Source organism: Anguilla anguilla, chromosome 9, assembly GCF_013347855.1.
Source record: "Anguilla anguilla isolate fAngAng1 chromosome 9, fAngAng1.pri, whole genome shotgun sequence".
Taxonomy (NCBI): domain Eukaryota; kingdom Metazoa; phylum Chordata; class Actinopteri; order Anguilliformes; family Anguillidae; genus Anguilla; species Anguilla anguilla.
Window position 1 is genome coordinate 24,535,252 of NC_049209.1, and position 17,773 is coordinate 24,553,024.

The 17,773-nt window shown below is 47.5% G+C and overlaps 1 protein-coding gene across 2 annotated transcripts in view; it reads right to left on the reverse strand.

Annotated features, from left to right (window-relative positions):
• Positions 1-853: 853 nt before the first annotated feature.
• LOC118235497 overlaps positions 854-17,773 on the reverse strand; it is a 39,624-nt gene continuing 22,704 nt past the window's right edge. For both annotated transcript variants that reach the window (XM_035432909.1, XM_035432910.1), the window contains 17 exons: positions 16,913-17,031; positions 14,600-14,747; positions 14,111-14,235; positions 12,154-12,280; positions 11,658-11,693; positions 11,386-11,528; positions 10,332-10,458; positions 8,340-8,485; positions 7,782-7,908; positions 7,331-7,363; positions 7,020-7,129; positions 6,728-6,854; positions 6,408-6,535; positions 5,976-6,099; positions 3,460-3,618; positions 2,818-2,977; positions 854-2,181 (listed from right to left, as the gene is read on the reverse strand). In XM_035432909.1, the coding sequence (XP_035288800.1) occupies positions 2,093-2,181; positions 2,818-2,977; positions 3,460-3,618; positions 5,976-6,099; positions 6,408-6,535; positions 6,728-6,854; positions 7,020-7,129; positions 7,331-7,363; positions 7,782-7,908; positions 8,340-8,485; positions 10,332-10,458; positions 11,386-11,528; positions 11,658-11,693; positions 12,154-12,280; positions 14,111-14,235; positions 14,600-14,747; positions 16,913-17,031 (2,028 nt within the window). In that variant the 3' untranslated portion in view covers positions 854-2,092. The remainder of the gene's footprint in view (positions 2,182-2,817; positions 2,978-3,459; positions 3,619-5,975; positions 6,100-6,407; positions 6,536-6,727; positions 6,855-7,019; positions 7,130-7,330; positions 7,364-7,781; positions 7,909-8,339; positions 8,486-10,331; positions 10,459-11,385; positions 11,529-11,657; positions 11,694-12,153; positions 12,281-14,110; positions 14,236-14,599; positions 14,748-16,912; positions 17,032-17,773) is intronic.

Genomic DNA, 17,773 nt, shown 5'->3' on the forward strand with positions numbered 1-17,773 from the left:
GTAGTTGCGTGTGTGTTTAATGCATAGAGCATATTTTTAATAGAATAGTAAAACCTGATATGTAGAAAGAGTTTTTGGAGACATCCACAACCATGATGTTAACATGCATAACAATAATGGGAGATCAATCAATAGGAGGGTCCAGGTGTGGTGATGGTCAGTCTAGATGGTCAAGCAAAACTCCACGTGGTGATTGGTGGCAACCTTGTCGAATTAAACAATGATACATTGTTGAATATCTGGAGCCTATCCCGCTGTCCTTCTCATGGGCTTTTCATAAGACCACTTTCCAGCAAGACAAACCACACACCCTCATGCCACCATAAAACATTAGCTTTATAGCTGGGTTGGAATGCGGCAGTTACATCCCGGGCTGGCCGCAGTAAACGTGAGCGACGATGCGGGGTGATGCGGACGGCGTCCGGGGCTCGGGAGACCGGTGAACGGCCGCGTGCCTTTCCCGGCTCCGAGACAGACTCACACACAGGACACAGAATCTGGAGCCTGCGGCTAAGCAGAAATCACAGATGTGCAGCTTGTGTCGCTCTCACACGAGGCAACGCTGCAGCTTACACCCATGCATGTCTGGGTCTGTGACAGATACAAGCTTTACTTTTATGGATCCCTCTGCTCTGAATGCACGTATTTTTGATCTTTTCAATCAGTGCAGTGACAATTCAGTGCGTCATAGTTTGTCTTTTTGCCTGACCAGGTGTATGTTACATTTTTTTTTGATGCTCGGTTGTATTTGGGGGGTGTGGTGGGGCGGGGGGGTGCTGAGCAGAGGTGGACCAGTACCAGGTTTTCAGTAAGGCTATGGATGACCAGCGCAAGGAATTTCATAAAGATTTCATTATGGTATTAACTAACTTTATTTATCTCACATATTTATATCTGAAAACACGCATGTTGTTATGCAAGTATGTCTCATTTTGATGTATGCCTGCATTCAGTGTACACACATACAGTGTTTCGTTTGGCTATCTACATAATAGCATTGTTAACACTGACAGTCATAGTGGTGTCCTCCAAAGCACTGAGTCATAGTGTTGTCAATCACACTTATTTCCAAAACAATATTTACTCTTTAATATAATAATCTTAAAAACAGTGCTCTTAATTACATATCCACAGTTTCTGCTTACTGTACATTAACCATTTAAAATCTACAGACATCCGTTGTTCCAAAATATTCCCCATACATCTATATTCCTGAACATTAGCGTTTCTTATCCAGTGAAATGACCTTTTTCCCTTGAAAAACTCACACTATTGTACACACCATTACCCAGGGAGAAATAACTTGAGTAATTTGACATGGTCTATTAGGTGCTTCTGAAGATAGCCACCGCTAATTGAAGCAACATCCTGCGTATGCTTGAGAGCTATAGAATACTGCGGTATTTATTCAGAATCGCCACTGCAGTGGACAGCTGAATCTAGACACGGTCAGATAGATACTGCAGACTTACTATGGCAGCCACCCTTTCAAGTGAACATCGCGGTTCTTGGTAGTGCAAATTTGCTTCTGTAAATATAACGGAAAGAATGAAAATAAGCAATGCTTAAAACTGTTATTTACCTCAATTGGAAAGGTGAGAGGATGAGATGGCATTATTTTTAAAGGTACTGGTGATAAATACGTGAGATTACCATTATATATATCCTGCAGTTGAGTGTGCTGGCACTCAGATTTGCTTTGGCTCTCCACTTTCTCTGTCTCTGTCAGGATCAGATATGGGTGGCACAGTGACCTCATTAACTCGGTAGAATATACGTTTTTGTTTTGTTTCGAATTTGGAACCATTGACTTTATCTCTTTTATCTTATGTGTCCATAAGGTTTCCGAAACCTGAGATTATAAACAGAGGAGAGATAAGCAATTTAACGACAAAGCCACAGCTTCCTCTCGAACCGTGAGCGCGGGCGAACACTTCTGCCGCCCCGGCAGTTTTGCAGATCCCCGTGGCGCTACGCGGCCCAGTCACTGTGGACCCTTGGGGACCCAGCTGTCCGCTGAGGCCCCCCATCTGCCTCCTCAGGTTGGTCCCTCCTGCTTGTTTGTGCCACCTCAGCTCCTTGGTGCAGGGCTCTAAACCATCTCAATGTCCCAGTACTGTGTGCCCAGATCCCCTGTAAATTCATTGGCAACCAAGCGCTCCTTGTCGAAGCCAGTCCCACCTAAGAACACAAACACAACACACAAGTCCCCGCCCCGTTTAAGTTATACGTCAATATGCAGTTTTCACTCCTTCAAAGAAGGACAATCCTGGTTAAATTCCAGGTCCTGGTTTAATACTATTACCAATGTCAAAAGTCGGAAATGTCTCAATGTCTTACTGTGTGAACCTGACTTGATGTTCATGGCTATGGATAACTGTTTCATAGTGAGTATTGTACCTTATCGGACCTGTATGTTGTAGTTTTTCCAATAACCTTCAGTATGCACTTATTGTACGTCGCTTAGGATAAAAGCGTCTGCCAAATAAATGTAATGTCTTTCGCATTATTTCATGGAGAAATCATTGGTTAATGTGTCAGTAGCAATGTAATATACCAACAGTAAAGAGCCCCTACAGTTTGTGTGAAATGACCATAACCAGAACATGTCTGAGGAACTTTATATTTCAAACTCCATTGATGCATTTTTATTTAATTTGATAAGCATTATCGATAACACTACATTAACTCTATAAAACTGACCTGATTTCAGTCTGGCACGTCGCTAAGTACTGTAGTACTACAATGGCATGCACCTGTGTGCTAAGCCAGCTGCTTTCGTGCGATGAGGGCTGGTGAGAACAGTGGAGGGCTCACCTTTGATGTCCAGCACGAGTGTGTGGTTGAGGTGAGAGGAGATTGTCCCGTTCTCGTTCAGGCTCCATTTCTGGTGGGTGCGCCCGTGCTCGGCCCACAGGGCCACACAGGCCCCCGACACGGCCTTCCCTCCGATTAACGACAGACACGCCTTGCTGGCCTGCAGGAGCAGAGCACAATCACAGCTCACACACCCCTGTGCTTACATCTTTATAAGGATTTCTGTTTGAAATCGAGTCTGTCACACTAACAGTAATCTTGAAGCACTTCAGCTGTACTGAAGTGTGTTAACAACAAAGCAATATTCTACCTGCATACATTCCTGTATTACACATTTGAATTTTGAAGTTAAATTCAGGTCCCAGGCACACAGACGCACACACAGCTAAGAAACAACACAGCTTTGAATTTTCTGTTGTGCACTTCAGACAGAAGCAAATCATGCTGCTCTATTTTAGGGACGAGACAAAGCATTCTTTGCAGTTATACATGTCTGAGTACAGATGTCAGCTTAAAATAATACACAAAACTAATTTGGATGGGTTGAGTTTTTGCAGATATGTACTGGTGTCTGTGGGTTCATTCACACAGACAGATGCCACCACACCCCAACCTTCTCAAATCCAGTACAAGGAGCCTCACCTTGCATTTCAGGAGGCCCCCACAGAAGACCCAACACTGGCTGTCCAGGCCACGGGCGGGGCTCAGAGACACCTTGGCAGGCGGTACATCGTCCTTTAAAATCTCAGCCGTCAGCAAGGAGCCCAGAGCCCGGTTTCTCACCTGGATGTACACCTTGGGCTGAGGAGACACAAAGCATATTTACTGCACTGATGATGTTCATACATTTTACATGTGCATGCTGTAGGTGTACACATGCATAATTATATATTCCTCTTTCCCTACATATATACTCAAATTACACATGAATTAACATGAATACAAAATCATCAGAACTGGATTTGGCATGTTTATGAGTTAAGCAGGCCACGTTTAAAACACTACATGCAGTGGAAAATCTTAAATTCAAAGCGAATGCAAATCACCGTGACCTTGTTTGGGCAGCAACTGTATTTGACTGAAGAAAGAAAAAATCTGAACTGGCTCCAAAAAATGCGAGTCGCTGCTAGCCCAAATTTATTTTGTCTTCCAACGAGTATAAATATCTTTCTAGGAACTCTGGTTTTATCAGGTTCATCCAGTCCCCTGCTCAAAGTCGCAGGCACGCCTCGCTCCGCGAGATACAAGCCGAAATAACAAACACCGTCTCTGCCTCGCGGTCGGCGTCCAGACCTGGGAGAGACAGATAAGGCGGCGATGATTTCTGCTCTGGATTGAAAGACCCACACGCGCGCGTGAAATAAAGCCTGCTCTTTTCGGCTAACGACGGCAGCCAAGTCAACACGGAGCGGAGAATAAAGAGCTAGCGGTAATTGAGCGCCCGGCTTGTTTCCGCTAATCTCCCCAGGTGAGGCTGTTTCTAGCACAGGCGGCGGAGTGAGAAGCCTGTAAAACGATAACGCTAGCCGGCTACGGAGCTCGGCTCAGACTCTTCGTTCACACAGCTGCGTGAAGACATTCTGGGGACAAGTTTAACAAGGAACGCCGGGTGTAATGTCCTGTTTATTGTGTGTACTGCACTATGTACTATGGGAAAATGAAAAAGCTAATAAAAGTAGTGTGGTAAATCATAATGGTAAATATTTGAGTTAAAATAGGGGAATGTAACAGTTTTCAGATTTTGTTAGCAATGGGTGTGGCTGAAATAGCCAAACCCACTAATTACAATGGTTGTCCACATACTTTTGGCCATGTAATACACCCCTCCTAATTAGTGGTTTTCGGCTATTTCAGCCACACCTATTGCTAACAGGTGCACAAAATCAAGCATACAGCCATACAATCTCCATAGACAAACATTGCCAGTGGAATGGGTCGACTGAAGAGCTCAGTGACTTCCAACGTGGCACTGTCATAGGATGCCACCTTTCCAGCAAGTAAGTTAATCAAATTTCTGTCCTGCTAGAGCTGCCCCAGTCACCTGTAAGTGCGTGAAGTGGAAACGTAAAGGAGCAACAACTGCTCAGCCACGAAGCGGTAGGCCACATAAGCTCACAGAACAGGACCGCTTAGTGCTGAAGCGTGTAGCACAAAAATCATCTGTCCTCTGTTGCAACACTCACTGCTGAGTTCCAAACTACCTCTGGAAACCACATTGGCATAAGAACTGTTCCTCAAGAGCTCCATTAAATGGGTTTCCATGGCCAAGCAGCCACACACAAGCATAAGATCACCATATGCAATGGCAAGCATCAGCTGAAGCGGTGTAAAGCACACCACCATTGGACTCTAGAGCAGTGGAAACGTGTTCTCTGGAGTGATGAATCACACTTCACTATCTGATAGTCCGACAGATGAATCTGTGTTTGGTGGAATGTAAAGTGACAACTGTACTGGCCCAAATAGTGCCAACTGAAGTTTAGTGGAGGAGGAATAATGGTTTGGGGCTGTTTTTCATGGTTTGGTCTAGGCCCCAGTTTCAGGGAAATCCTAATGTAACAGCCTACAATCACATTCTGGAGAATTGTACACCTCCAACTTTGTGGCAACAGTTTGGGGAAGGCCCTTTTCTGTTTCAGAATGACAGTGTCCTTGTGCACAAAGCGAGGGCCATAAAGAAAGGGTTTGCTGAATTTGGAGAACTGGCCTGCACAGAGCCCTGACCTCTACCCCATCAAACACCTTTGGGATGAACTGGAATGTCGATTGTGAGCCAGGCCTTATGCCCAACAGTGCCACACCTCACTAATGCGCTTGTGGCTGAATGGAAGCAAAACCCTGCAGCCATGTTCCAAAATCTAGTGGAAAGAAGAGTGGAGGCTGTTATAGCAGCAAAGGAGGGTCCAACTCTGTATTAATGCCCATGGTTTTGGAATGAGAAGCACACATGGGTGTGATGTTCAGGTGTCCACATAATTTTAGAAATGTATTATATGTATATGTATACAGAGAAACCAAAGTGTATAAAATACCCTTAAATAAAAGTTGAGCGTGCGCCCTTTAACCACATGTGGATTGTTTGAGTACAAATCTAAAACTTGAGGCTATACTCTGCTCTGACTGCAGAGCGGCAGCTGTACTCTGAGTCCAAGCCTTACCTGTTTCAGGGGATACAAGGAGCCAACGGTGTCCCAGCCACTGTGATCACCCCAGGCAGGGAAATCTCCAGGCTGTAAGAGCATCTGACGTCCCTTAAAGTGGCTGTACTCGTACGCAACCCACCTGGAGGGCCACAGGGGTGCGAGTTATTTTTAAAGCCAGTGTAATTCCGTTAAATTCAACGGTTTTATTTATACAGCACTTTTCAGAGACACTGTCACAAAGACACCGTACAGGAAAAAAGGATAATAGGACAATTAGGAAAGACCACACCTGAACCCCCCTCTACAAAAAAAAGAATCACTAGAAAAGAAAACTCCACCCAGTGGTGAGAAAAAATTAAATAACTGAATTGAAATAAATGCATATACGTGTTGATTTGGATTAAGGTGTCAACCAGACAAACAGATTAGGGATCACCAATGACTCACAGCCCACTGTAGACTCTGAGCGACTGAGTGAAGAAGTTGTTCATGGAGTCGCTAGGTGTCAAGACAACGGTCTCCAGGCCTTCAAATGAATCCAAGGAATAGAGGCTGATCGATGGATCTGAGAAACTCTGCAGGAACAGGTTGGGTGGGTCAACTTGGTGGAAGGATCAAAATGAATTAAAATGAAGCTGCAGTGTGGTAAGGTTGTTTAGCTTAAAACAAAAAGCAAGTTTCCTTTTCCTCTTTAGAGTGATTGTGCGTTATTGTTTCTCAGGACGTGCAGTTGAAAAGCAGCTTGTTCAGCTGGAAGCTCGGCTTACATATGGAATGGGCTTCAGAGACTTGACGGATGTTGCCACACAGCCACAGGAAATGAGGTCAGGGTAAAGGCCCTCTCCCAGCACAAACTGATTTCCAGTGCAGCCCTCCTCATCGAACAGCAGCCAGCTGGACAAACATACAAAACAGTCACAGTCAGGAACTTTCCAGAAACCTACACCAAGCCAGACAGAAGCAGAGAGCAACCCAGGCTTTTTTTTGACAAGAAATTGCCAAGTCGACACTGCCTGTTAATACAAACACATGAGTCCCTGAATAATGTGGAGGACCTACTTTCCCCAGATCACCCTGAAGGACATGGGAAGGCTGGAGGTGCAGTTGGGTGCCTCTCCGTCATACTCCTGGCTTTCTCCCTGGTAGTGGGGTTGGCTGTAGGCCCGGAGCTGCACGTAGAGAAGCAGCTTTCATGCCAAGGAACAGTGCAAGCAAAGCTTGGTTGTGCAGCACATTGGTCTATACTTTGACGTGTCCAATAGCTTAATGCCACTCTAAGAGCTAACCAGTTGAAAAATGCCCTGACATTACAAATTCAGCAGTTTGGTTTTCTCATTCTTGAAACCCCACAAAAAAAAAACATTACGTACCAAATATTTAGGCTCTTCCCCACCAGAACGTTCCTGCAGTGACACAACAAAAAACAATGAAATGTCACATTAAAGTAAGAAGAAATTTCTTGTGATAAACTGACCCAAGCTACTGCAAATGCAGAGCTGTGGGAACAAAGAAATGTGGCCGCTTGTATAAATATTTATTCTGAAAGGCAGCCATGAACAGGCTAATATAAATAAATACAAAAGGCTGACACTGATATCAATCCAGCTCTTGTCACAGTCCTTCCCTGGTTACAGCCTTTTTCCTGACCTAGACTCCTCCCACACGTCACTTCCTTTGCATACCATTGGCTGAGCGGAGTTCCATGTCACTACCCAGCAGCTATTTACTTATTTATTTATGCATTTATTTATTATGCACAGGTTAAAACATAAAAAAAACATTACATCATCAACTGCAGTCACTGCCTCTGCCAAAACTCACCATACGGACGGCCCTGATGGATGCCGGGCTGCCGGTAGTGCCGCCCCAGTCCAGATCGCCCTCGTATACGCCTTTTTCCAGGACACACTGCTTTCCACAGAAGGACCGCTCGCTGTATGCCACCCACCTGCAAGACGGGAGGCCCAGACACACTCGTTTAGCTGCGCACTGCCCTGCTAAATGAGAAACGGCCCCTCTCAAAAGCCCGTATGATGCTCCCCACTGCTCTTAAAGACATCAAAACCTTAGAATGCAGGGTTTGGACGGCACAAGGTTTTTTTTCCCTCGTCTATTTACCTGCTCTGCTGAAATGCTTGCAAACACGGAAACATGGCTGCTAGCAAACTGCCAGAAGTTCAGTCGCTTTTGCTCGTAAGAATCCAAAAACTCTGTAAACACTATTGAGGTGCCACAAAGTTCTCAAGCTTTGAGAATGATAGTTACGTTCAGAAACAGATGGAAGTGTGAAAAGCTGCGCTCTCTGAAGGCAGAGGGTGAGGGCAGCCCGAAGGAGTAGCAAGCGAACCGCATCCTATCAGCCTCCGACGCCACACTCACACTCCGCTGTTCACACAGATGCAGTCTGTTCTCCCCGCTGATCCAGCCTGCTCCAGATCCGGGACGTCCAGATCTACTATATCCGTCTGTGTGGCCTGCGGCGAGTCCAGGCCACTGCGCAGGGAGATCGAGGGCTCTATGAAATCCTGTACGCAAGCACAGGACAGAACTGGCTGTAAAACACTCTCCATAGGAACAGCTTCCAGCACCATTTTTAGCATCTAAATTTGCACTAATTGTTGCATTAGTGCACAGTACAATGTCATTAACCAAGGACAGTCTCCCTTTTATTTAGCATGAAGATTTTTTTGTCTGTTACAAAAATAGGGATAGCCTAAATCTCACAAAATCTCCTGCTTCAGTCTTTTACCCTTAACCCATATATTTTCCTATCATCTCGGATTCTGAATGTCTAAACTAGTCACGGTATTATCTTTCCCTGTGGATTCAAACTGATAACTTAGATCAGACTGAATTGTCAGAATGGAATGGCTACTGGCGCCACTTCTGACCAGGCCGGATAAACACAGCCAACTGCGGTAGGCTGCCAGGGAGAGGAACGCAATAATAAGGTATTGTAGGAAGCCAGATGGGAATAACACAATTATCGCTGTCCAATTAATCCCATTATAAGACAATAAGACCGGAGGTCTTAGCTTCCGGAGTGAGAGCCAATGCTGCAGCCAGCAGCTCCTTCATTCAACAAGCGACTCCTCCTACTGCGCTTCCTTCTGGACCTCCTGGAAGCTACGGGAGGCTTGGCTCATCATATTCAGGGTTTATCAAAATGCAGCTCATTTGAGCGCGCCTGCTGTTAGCAAACTGGGTCACAGCACTGGCTGATGAAAGCCTGGCTGGCTCGCTTCAGTCCCAAAAAACACACAGACACACAATGTACAAATAGGCACGCATGCATGCACACACCAACATGTGCAGCAGCATGCACACAAACACAAATGCACACGCACGCACGCGCGCGCACACACACACACACACACACCTGCATTCACATGCACACTCACATTTTTAGAAACCAAATTAAATGTTACTAAGGTCATTCTCAAAGCCCTTACTTTTCTTGATAACATCTATCAAACTTGTCAAGCAGCTTCCAGTAGCCTCACCACACACATTAACTTAAGATGATACCAATACTTGCTAAGGAATGTTTAGGCCATCTGACTTCTCATTAGCCCAATTACGTATGGAGAACAGTGCAGAGACAGACGACTGTGACGATGTTTTCTTGACAATGTGAATGGCTGTCTAATACCTTTTCAAGATTCATTTAAAAATATAAATTTGTCACCCAATTTAGGGCTGAGCATGTCGCATTCTCATGCAAACCTCACTGTCAGGAGAGTCTAGACTACCATAGTTAGCCTCTGATACATGTGGTGTCACTAGCTGTATCTTTTCACACCAGACTACAGCTACGCGTACATAGAATGGAGTCGGAGGAAGACCTTTTGCGTGCAGCTTTAACATGCAGTCTACTGGCAGCCGATTGACCAGCACGTGTTGCTAGATAGCAATGAAAAGCTGACACCCAACCCACTGCACCCGCTAATACCCTGAGCGATGCAACTGCCAATTGTACATCACCCTATGGAGCTACCAGCCACAGTCGGTACCAGATCGGATCCAAGACCGTGGGGCTCACCCCTACACCATCAAAACTAGGGCTGGACCACCAGGTTTTGCCATTTGGCAGCCCAGAGGACCACGTTTCTCATTTGTCCACCCCTGACAATACGTATCATCCGTAACCGATACATAAACACTGTATGTGCCCCTATCTTACACAGGCTTCTCTGGCCAAGTCGCATTCGTTTCCTTCACCCACTCAAGCGCACGCACTCCGTCATCCACACTTTTCCCCCTCAGGCCCTCCGCTGCTGGCTCGGCAGGCGCAGGCGGCGCACGTCCTGACAGCGACTGGAGCACAAGGCTGCCTTTGACGGCCGAGCGCGCCCACGCCAGGGTACTCACCGCCTGGAGGAAACGGAAGGAGAGGAGCGCCTGATCCGACCCGCCCGGCTCCAGACATTCCGGGTGTTCGCCCTCCTCCAGCAAATACTGCCGCCCTCGGTAGCTTTCGCCGGAGTAGCCCACCCAACTGTCAAACACAACGGGTCACAGGTCACACGCGAACACATACCGCTGATTCACTGCTAACGATAACGTTTCCACCAATGACAGCAGCTCGGCTGCGGAGGAGGCACCCAAAGACATGGAAGTTCAATAACTTGAGTCGTTTCATTCAGGATTTGGTGTCATAATCAAATTGGGTTACCAAAACTTATGAAAAAAGTATTACCCAAAGTAAACATTCATAACCTATTTCTCGTGAATATGACACAAATAATCCTCAGCTTAGAGTTATTGCTGGCATTCATATTTACATTGTGTGGAGTTAATGGGGCTGTTAAGCAATTACAGGCAGAGATTAGAGCAATACCCAGCATGCATGTGGCCTCTTGCTTGACAACTTGCACCACTTCAATTAAATTTTTATTAGCATCGCCCTTTTTACAAAGGGCATTGTCACAAAGCAGCTTTACAGAGATCCGGGGCTGAACCCACCAAGGGCATGCCTAGGGCAACAGTGGCACAGTAAAACTCCCTGGCTGGCACATGCACATGCACGCATGCACACACAAAAACAGTTCCTGTCACACTTGGCTCTTGTTTGCAGAGGGAGGTGATTTGTTTTATTGCTTTTATTGTTTTCATTTATTTGTTATATTTTTCGGAGTGTCACAGGCTAGAGTAACATTCCAGAGCAATGACACGGCCGTGAGCCAGTGAAACGGATTTGTGTGCGGCTGCACCTGAAAACACAGACACGCCTTTAAGAATTCCGCACGCAGTGCACCTCGAGGGCCCGTTTACACACACAGTCGCCGTGTCGACGAAACTGACAACGAGTCCCTCAGTTTAACAGCGAGGGCAGAGCCTCGAGTGAAAAGGGAAATTGAACTGAGTGGGTGTACGCCGGTCACCCCCGGCTGCGGTGCAAGAGGAGGAAGGCGGGAAGACTCACACTCCGCCCACGACCCTTAGCGAGGAGGCCCCTGGCGGGCCCGGATCGGCCCCCGGTGGGCCCGGATCGGCCCCCAGGCGCGGCGTGTTGCCCAGGATCTCTCTGCTCTGCCCGCCAAAGCACGGCTGCTCATACACCACCATCTGGAGGGGGAGGGGGGTGGGGGGGGGCAGATCTCATTAAACTCCGCCCATCCATCACAGCTCTCCCGCCACGGATTCCAGCCGTTTGAGAAACCGCCGTGCTATCGACCGCAGGTGGCATGTGCTTACCTTGGGGTCCAACGGCCTCCGTACTTTCAGCCCACCCTGGGGGGGGGGGGGGGAAATACAGATCAGATCAGGCCTGTTTCAGCTGCTGAGACCACAAACCACTGCTTTAATCAGCCCAGAGCCCACAGAGAGGAGGAGCCCCCACACAATTCACATCGGCCACTGTAAATCTGCCAAAGACCAAGGTCCTAAACCCCCCACCACACATCAACCCACCGCCAGAACACACATCAATCCACACCCAGAAAAATGATCACATAATGTCAACTGATTTATAATGAATGATTATAGCACATTCACCCTCACGTATTTCTAAAGGGAAAAAGAGCCTGGACTGAGAACTGCTCTGTCACAGTAGCTGCATTTATGGTCACAGTGTTGGGGGAAGCCCTGTACGTACTGCACCTTGACCCCCCGTAGCAATGCTAGCCCTCTGTGTGTGTGTGTGTGTGTGTGTGTGTGTGTGCTACCGCGTGCGGACAGGGCGCTCGCTCACCATCCTCAGGGGCCGCAGTGACCTCACGCAGGAGAGCGGCTGTCCGTGCGGAGCGGGCGAGATGCAGCCTCCTGCTTCCAGCACGGTGTGGTTCCCACTGAAGCCAGTGCATTCGTACGCCACCCAGCTGTGGGATAAGACATACTGCACGTCAGCAGGCTGCGAGTAGGCAGCATGCGCGAACAAACAACAGTCAATGCCATTCAAATACTTCTTAAATTCATTAACAAATTCATCAATTTCTCATGCAGAACCACAGCTGGACAAACTGATGCATTCTCATTTGCGTTATTTTCTGAAGTTCAAGGTCCAGGTTTGCAAAATATAAAACCACCGTTCAAAACCTGAGGCATCTGTGACCAGATTTTTTAAAGCATCAATCTAAAATAAGCACTTAAATTGGACCAAAATCAAGACTAACTCCTACTGGCTAAAACAAAATGATGAGGTATGTCTCCAGTATCAAATTTAAACTTAATTTGAATCAAACCTTGTAAGCCACTGGAACCCAGAAAGTAAAATGATGGGTCATTACAAGTAGTTCTATGAATATTTTTTACATTAAGTCAGTTTCCAAAACCAACCAAGACAAAAACAGGAAAGACAACCACAGTGGTTGCCATGACCACAATTATACTGATAACATGAGAGGAGAGAAGAAAGGGTTTTGAATAAATGTTGTTATCATTTTTTTGATGATTTCATACAATGAAACCACCAAAATGAAAACCTAACCTTCCTAGCCTTGATAAAACGACTGAATAAGAATAGATGCAACTAAATTCTGGAAACTAGTAAAACTAGTAAAAAAAAAAAAAAAGATTCTATTATGAAAGCATAGAGCAAGCAACATAGAGGCTTTTTCACGGTCTATCTGAAGGATGGACATGTTTTGTAAGCAAGTCCGTAGGGTGTGGAATTTCACGCAAAGGTGCCAATCCGGGTTGAGAGGCAACACACCAGCATTCAAATTCAGAAAAAGATCTTAAAGCTCCATTTGCAGCTTCCACCTCAGACAGTCGGTTCCATGTACAACTAGTTTTTAAACACTTGGCTGCAGATTTTAAAAGCATATTCTATTCACCCTGGAGAAAATCCATTGCAAAATATGAAAGTGATTTATGACACCAAATCAAGTGGCACTGATGCATTTATTTTTCCTCAGACAAATACAGCATCATTTTTCTTCATGCAAATACTGCAAAGCAAATACGCACTTCCGTGCATATTATAGACCTGCAGCTCCTCAGCGGCCTGGAAGTCAGTTTTAACCACTTCTATAAAAAGCTTATGATCAGTCAGAGGGGCAGGACAGGCTCTATATTTGGAGCCTACTGCCGAGGTGGCTTCTTTACTCAGTGAGTCAGCAGGGAAGCACAATACAATGCTTTTGTACCAAGGGCAAGGGAGTGGGCAGGGAGTGACGCAGGACTGCCTCGCTAGGCTCCTCCCACCAGCATTCCTGCACTAGGCGCTTGCGCCATGCCAACGCACGTTAGCAGCCAGGCAGGAAACGGCAGCTCCCGGCCGGGGCACACCAGGACCAGGAACAGTGACTCAGAATAAATGTGCATCGGTTGTTTTCAAGTGAACAATTAGTAAAATAATGAACTTCTTCCCAGGTGACCTTGATATATGTGTGAGGGGGGGAGGGGAGTGATTACCATAAATGTCACCCGAGCAGGAGCCAAGGCCATTCGTTCTGCTTTGGTTTATTTTATTTTCCCACCCCTACCCACATCAGACATGTAATACGAGGTCAGGCTGCAAATCTGCTAAACAAAATAAGCCCTTGGTCTCATTATTGAGATGCTTTGTCTCTGTGTGTGTGTGTGTGTGTGTGTGCGCGTGTGTGAGTATGTTAAAATACAAATGAAAATTCTATCTGCCTGTCTATCTGTCATATTTGGCGATAGACACAGGCTCTCTGGCAGTGTCTTTCTCCTGATTCTCTTACCATCCAGACTTGACAGAGAGGGAAGAGAGGCGGACGGATCCACGCGTTCCCAGGTCGTCCACCGCAGTGCTGAGGCTCTCCCCAGTTTCCCACGTTCGGACCAGGATCTCCGGAGTGCTGTCATCCTGAAGGAGAGAAACACTTCCTTCAGGGCTTTGGAAAGACTTCAGTGGCTTGGCGTGCGCCTGCCCATACACACCCCTGACATAACGGCAGCGACCGTCTCAGCTATGGCTATGTTTCTGCTGCACGTCTAATCATGGCAGACCACTCATCCCACCTGACAGAATTTCAGTACTTGCCCACAGAAGCCATGTTTCACCAACAATACAAGAATACCGACTAAGACACAGTTTATAAGCATAAAAAGGACTTGAGCATTAATCCAGCATGACCCATAATTAACAGGGGAGGCTCTGTAATGTAATTAGCTTTGTGTGATTCAGATTTGAGGAAATCAACCATTACCCGTGGAGACTGGATACATACCTTCACTGCTCTTTTGATCGATCCAATCGTGACAGCACTGGGGCTCCCTCCCAGCCAGGAAACGCCTCCGTCCGGCGAAAGGACCTTCTCCCCCTCCTCCAGGACCACGCACGGCCCCCTGAACCCCGGGTCCTGGTACAGGAGCCAGCTGCGAGACACAAGCAGAGTCCCCACATCCTCGTTACGCTGCATAGCTCCCACGGCCACTGGCAGACACTGTCCTTCAACGGCACACAAACAAAAAGACCAGCACAAATGCCATGGAGACCAGGCCACGCCCTCTCCCACCCACATCCCCACCCTCCCCACAACACAGGCTGCGGGCAGCGGGGAACAAAGAGGGCCGGCAGTCATCAAATCAATGGCCCCGGTTACCGAAAGAAACCTCCAGGTAACGGTGATCAAATAAATGGACATCAATGGCATCGTCCCTCTCCTGCTCACATTTCCGGTTAAAATATGAAACCGCTTAACTCGTAACCATTTACGAGCAGCAAATAGACACTGAGGACAGGAGGGGGCGAGCTAAACACACTCAAATAAAAGAGCGCTCTGTCCTCCGAGGGGTTTAATATGCGAGCGGCTCAGGAACGAAGCCCCCTTCATCTGAGGGGGAGAAGGTTCCCAAGCATGAGCAAACACCAACATTACCGGACGCCTGCTCTGTGTACACCAGCAACAGAGACGCTGCGCAAACACTCTTCTGGGCTGCCAGCGGGTGTGGCCCTCGCTCCTAAAAGCAGCCGTTTTTCAGGGACTCTCACCGTGTCCATCATTAGTCTCCTTCTGAAAGAGGATGGATGGGCTCCCGCGGAGAGCTCCTCTGAAGCGGCAGGAGGCTGTCTGTGGGCTCCGGCTGCGAGCCACCTTTTAAAAGGCTCCCTATCTGCTCTCGCACCCGCCTTACTTCAGCCCTGATTGCGACGGGATCGATCTAATATTAGGACCTGCCCGGAAATAACACATCAGAAAGACCACCGCATCAAGCGGTCTGGGTTTACTGGTTATGTAACTGACGAGAAAGCATTCCAAAAATAATGACAGCAATTCATTTCATTCAGGACAACAGCTTGACGGCGGGGCTGAAGGGGGTCTGTGGAGGCGCTGCACCAGAACTCAACGACGAAATGAACCGTCAGACTATCCCGTCCCGGGAACACTGCAGACGGGCGGCAGCGACGAAAAGCAAAGAGGCAACGTGACTTTTCCGCATCGCGATCTCCGATCCCCGATCCCGCTCGCACGGGTCCAGGGGGCCTCGTTTGCTCTTTGAGCAGTTTTTAATGCAGGGAGAGGCCCGGGCCTAAAAGGAAGCAGGCTGTAAATAATGCAGCCGGAGCGGGGCTCTGGGGCCCAAGCCTGAAGGCACAAATGGAAGGTAGGCATCCATTAGGCATGAAGCCTTGCGTAAGACCAAAAACACATCGCGCAATACGAGACGCTAAATGGAGCGACTCTAAACCTTTGTGTGAGCCGCCGGGCAAAAAGAGAAAAAAGTGCCGCGAGCACTACGCGTTCAACAGAAGGAACCTGTTAAACATTCTACAGAAGGTAAAAGGTAACATTTTACAGAAATCTAAGTAAACGCTGCACAGCGGAGAGTTAGCGCTGATGCTCTCAACGCTGCAACCAAGACACTAATAACTTTCTGCCAGCATGTGCTGTGTACCTGCGCACCGTGCAGAAGGTAAAGTCTTCAGAGCTGCCGTGTCCAGTCACTCCCCATAAGAATGTCAGAAAGCTGGCCAGTTTTCTTACAAACTGGGAAGTGCTTTGGGGACATGCACGCAAGGCTCCCGTGCTCTCCTCGATCGAACAAGGACATTTCAGAGATGGGACGTGCCCACAAAAGAGACCAGGCTTTGGGGGGAAAACGTGGCACATTAACGGTAATAGCAGAGAGACTAACCTTCCGAGAAGCTAGGAAAACCATTTTAAGTGCAGGGGGAGGAGCTGCTCGATCGCCATCATTGCTATCTGGGGAGGTCTGCACCGACTTACCGGCCGGGAGGAAGATCACTGAAGGGAAACCTTTGGTAATGCTGATGCGGAGAGGGGCTGGCTGGCCAGGAAGTGCCATCAGACAGCTTCTCGGATTACCTCTGGCGCGGTGTCCAGCTCAAAATGGCATTTAAGAAAACCGATGACGCTACACCGGAAAACGGTGTGCTTTTCCCAGATGGACCGCTAACCCAATAACTGACAGGGATGCTTCGGATTTCTTTGTCTTGATTGTGACAGTGCTGGGTGATGGAGGGGCTGGGCTGAAAGCACTTGTTGGAAGTGCAGTACAGAAAAGCGTGTGACTCTCACCATCCTCTCAGCACTCGGATGGATGCCCCGTGAGGGAAGTCCAACCCGGTCGCATCTTCCACGTCCGTGTTGATCTCCCGCTTTTCCCCAGAGAAGGTCACACCTTCGTAGATATGCATCTTGTAAGGGGGTGACACAGATTAGGGACCAATTAGAAGACACATCGAAGTGACACTAAAATGTCATTAATAAGTGCCATTAAAAATGCATTGTGCTGTTCTGTGCGCTTGCTAAAGAGCTACAGCATTTACAGCATAAATTAGCATTGGCATTATGACCTGTGTGAATAGACAATGAGGTTTCAAGCCATTAAAGAGGGAAAAAAACACGTGCAGTCACGAGGCTAAACAGCTTAGCCGCAAGACCGCCGCCCTCCCCACATCCTGTAAACAATCACTGGTTCCACTATGGTCCATAAAATATCAGGAGAGGGAAAGGGAATCCAGATACAGTACAGGGTTAATATGAGGGGAATAAAGAACAAGAAAGGGCCGCTTGCCAGCTGCGGTACATTTATAGAGCTTATAAGGACAACGAGTGATGAGCGCAGGAACAGGGTGTTGTTGGGGCAGGGAAGAAGGGAGGGAGGGAGGGAGGGAGATGGTGGGATGAAAGCGCAGGAAAGCTGCAAGGCAAGGCTTCAACATGGCACAAGACGTGGGCAGAACCAACAGTGATCTGCAACCCACCGTCGTCTCCACTCCAGTCTTTACCTGTGAGCAGAGAAAAAGAGGGACTGGGGAGCGGAGCTCAAAATCACAGTTCCAGCCACAGAGTAGCCCCCAAACTGTCATTACTAAGCCCTGTTTCTTCTCTTATTAAACTGGGCCATTTTCCCCGCAAATCCTCAACAAAACAAGG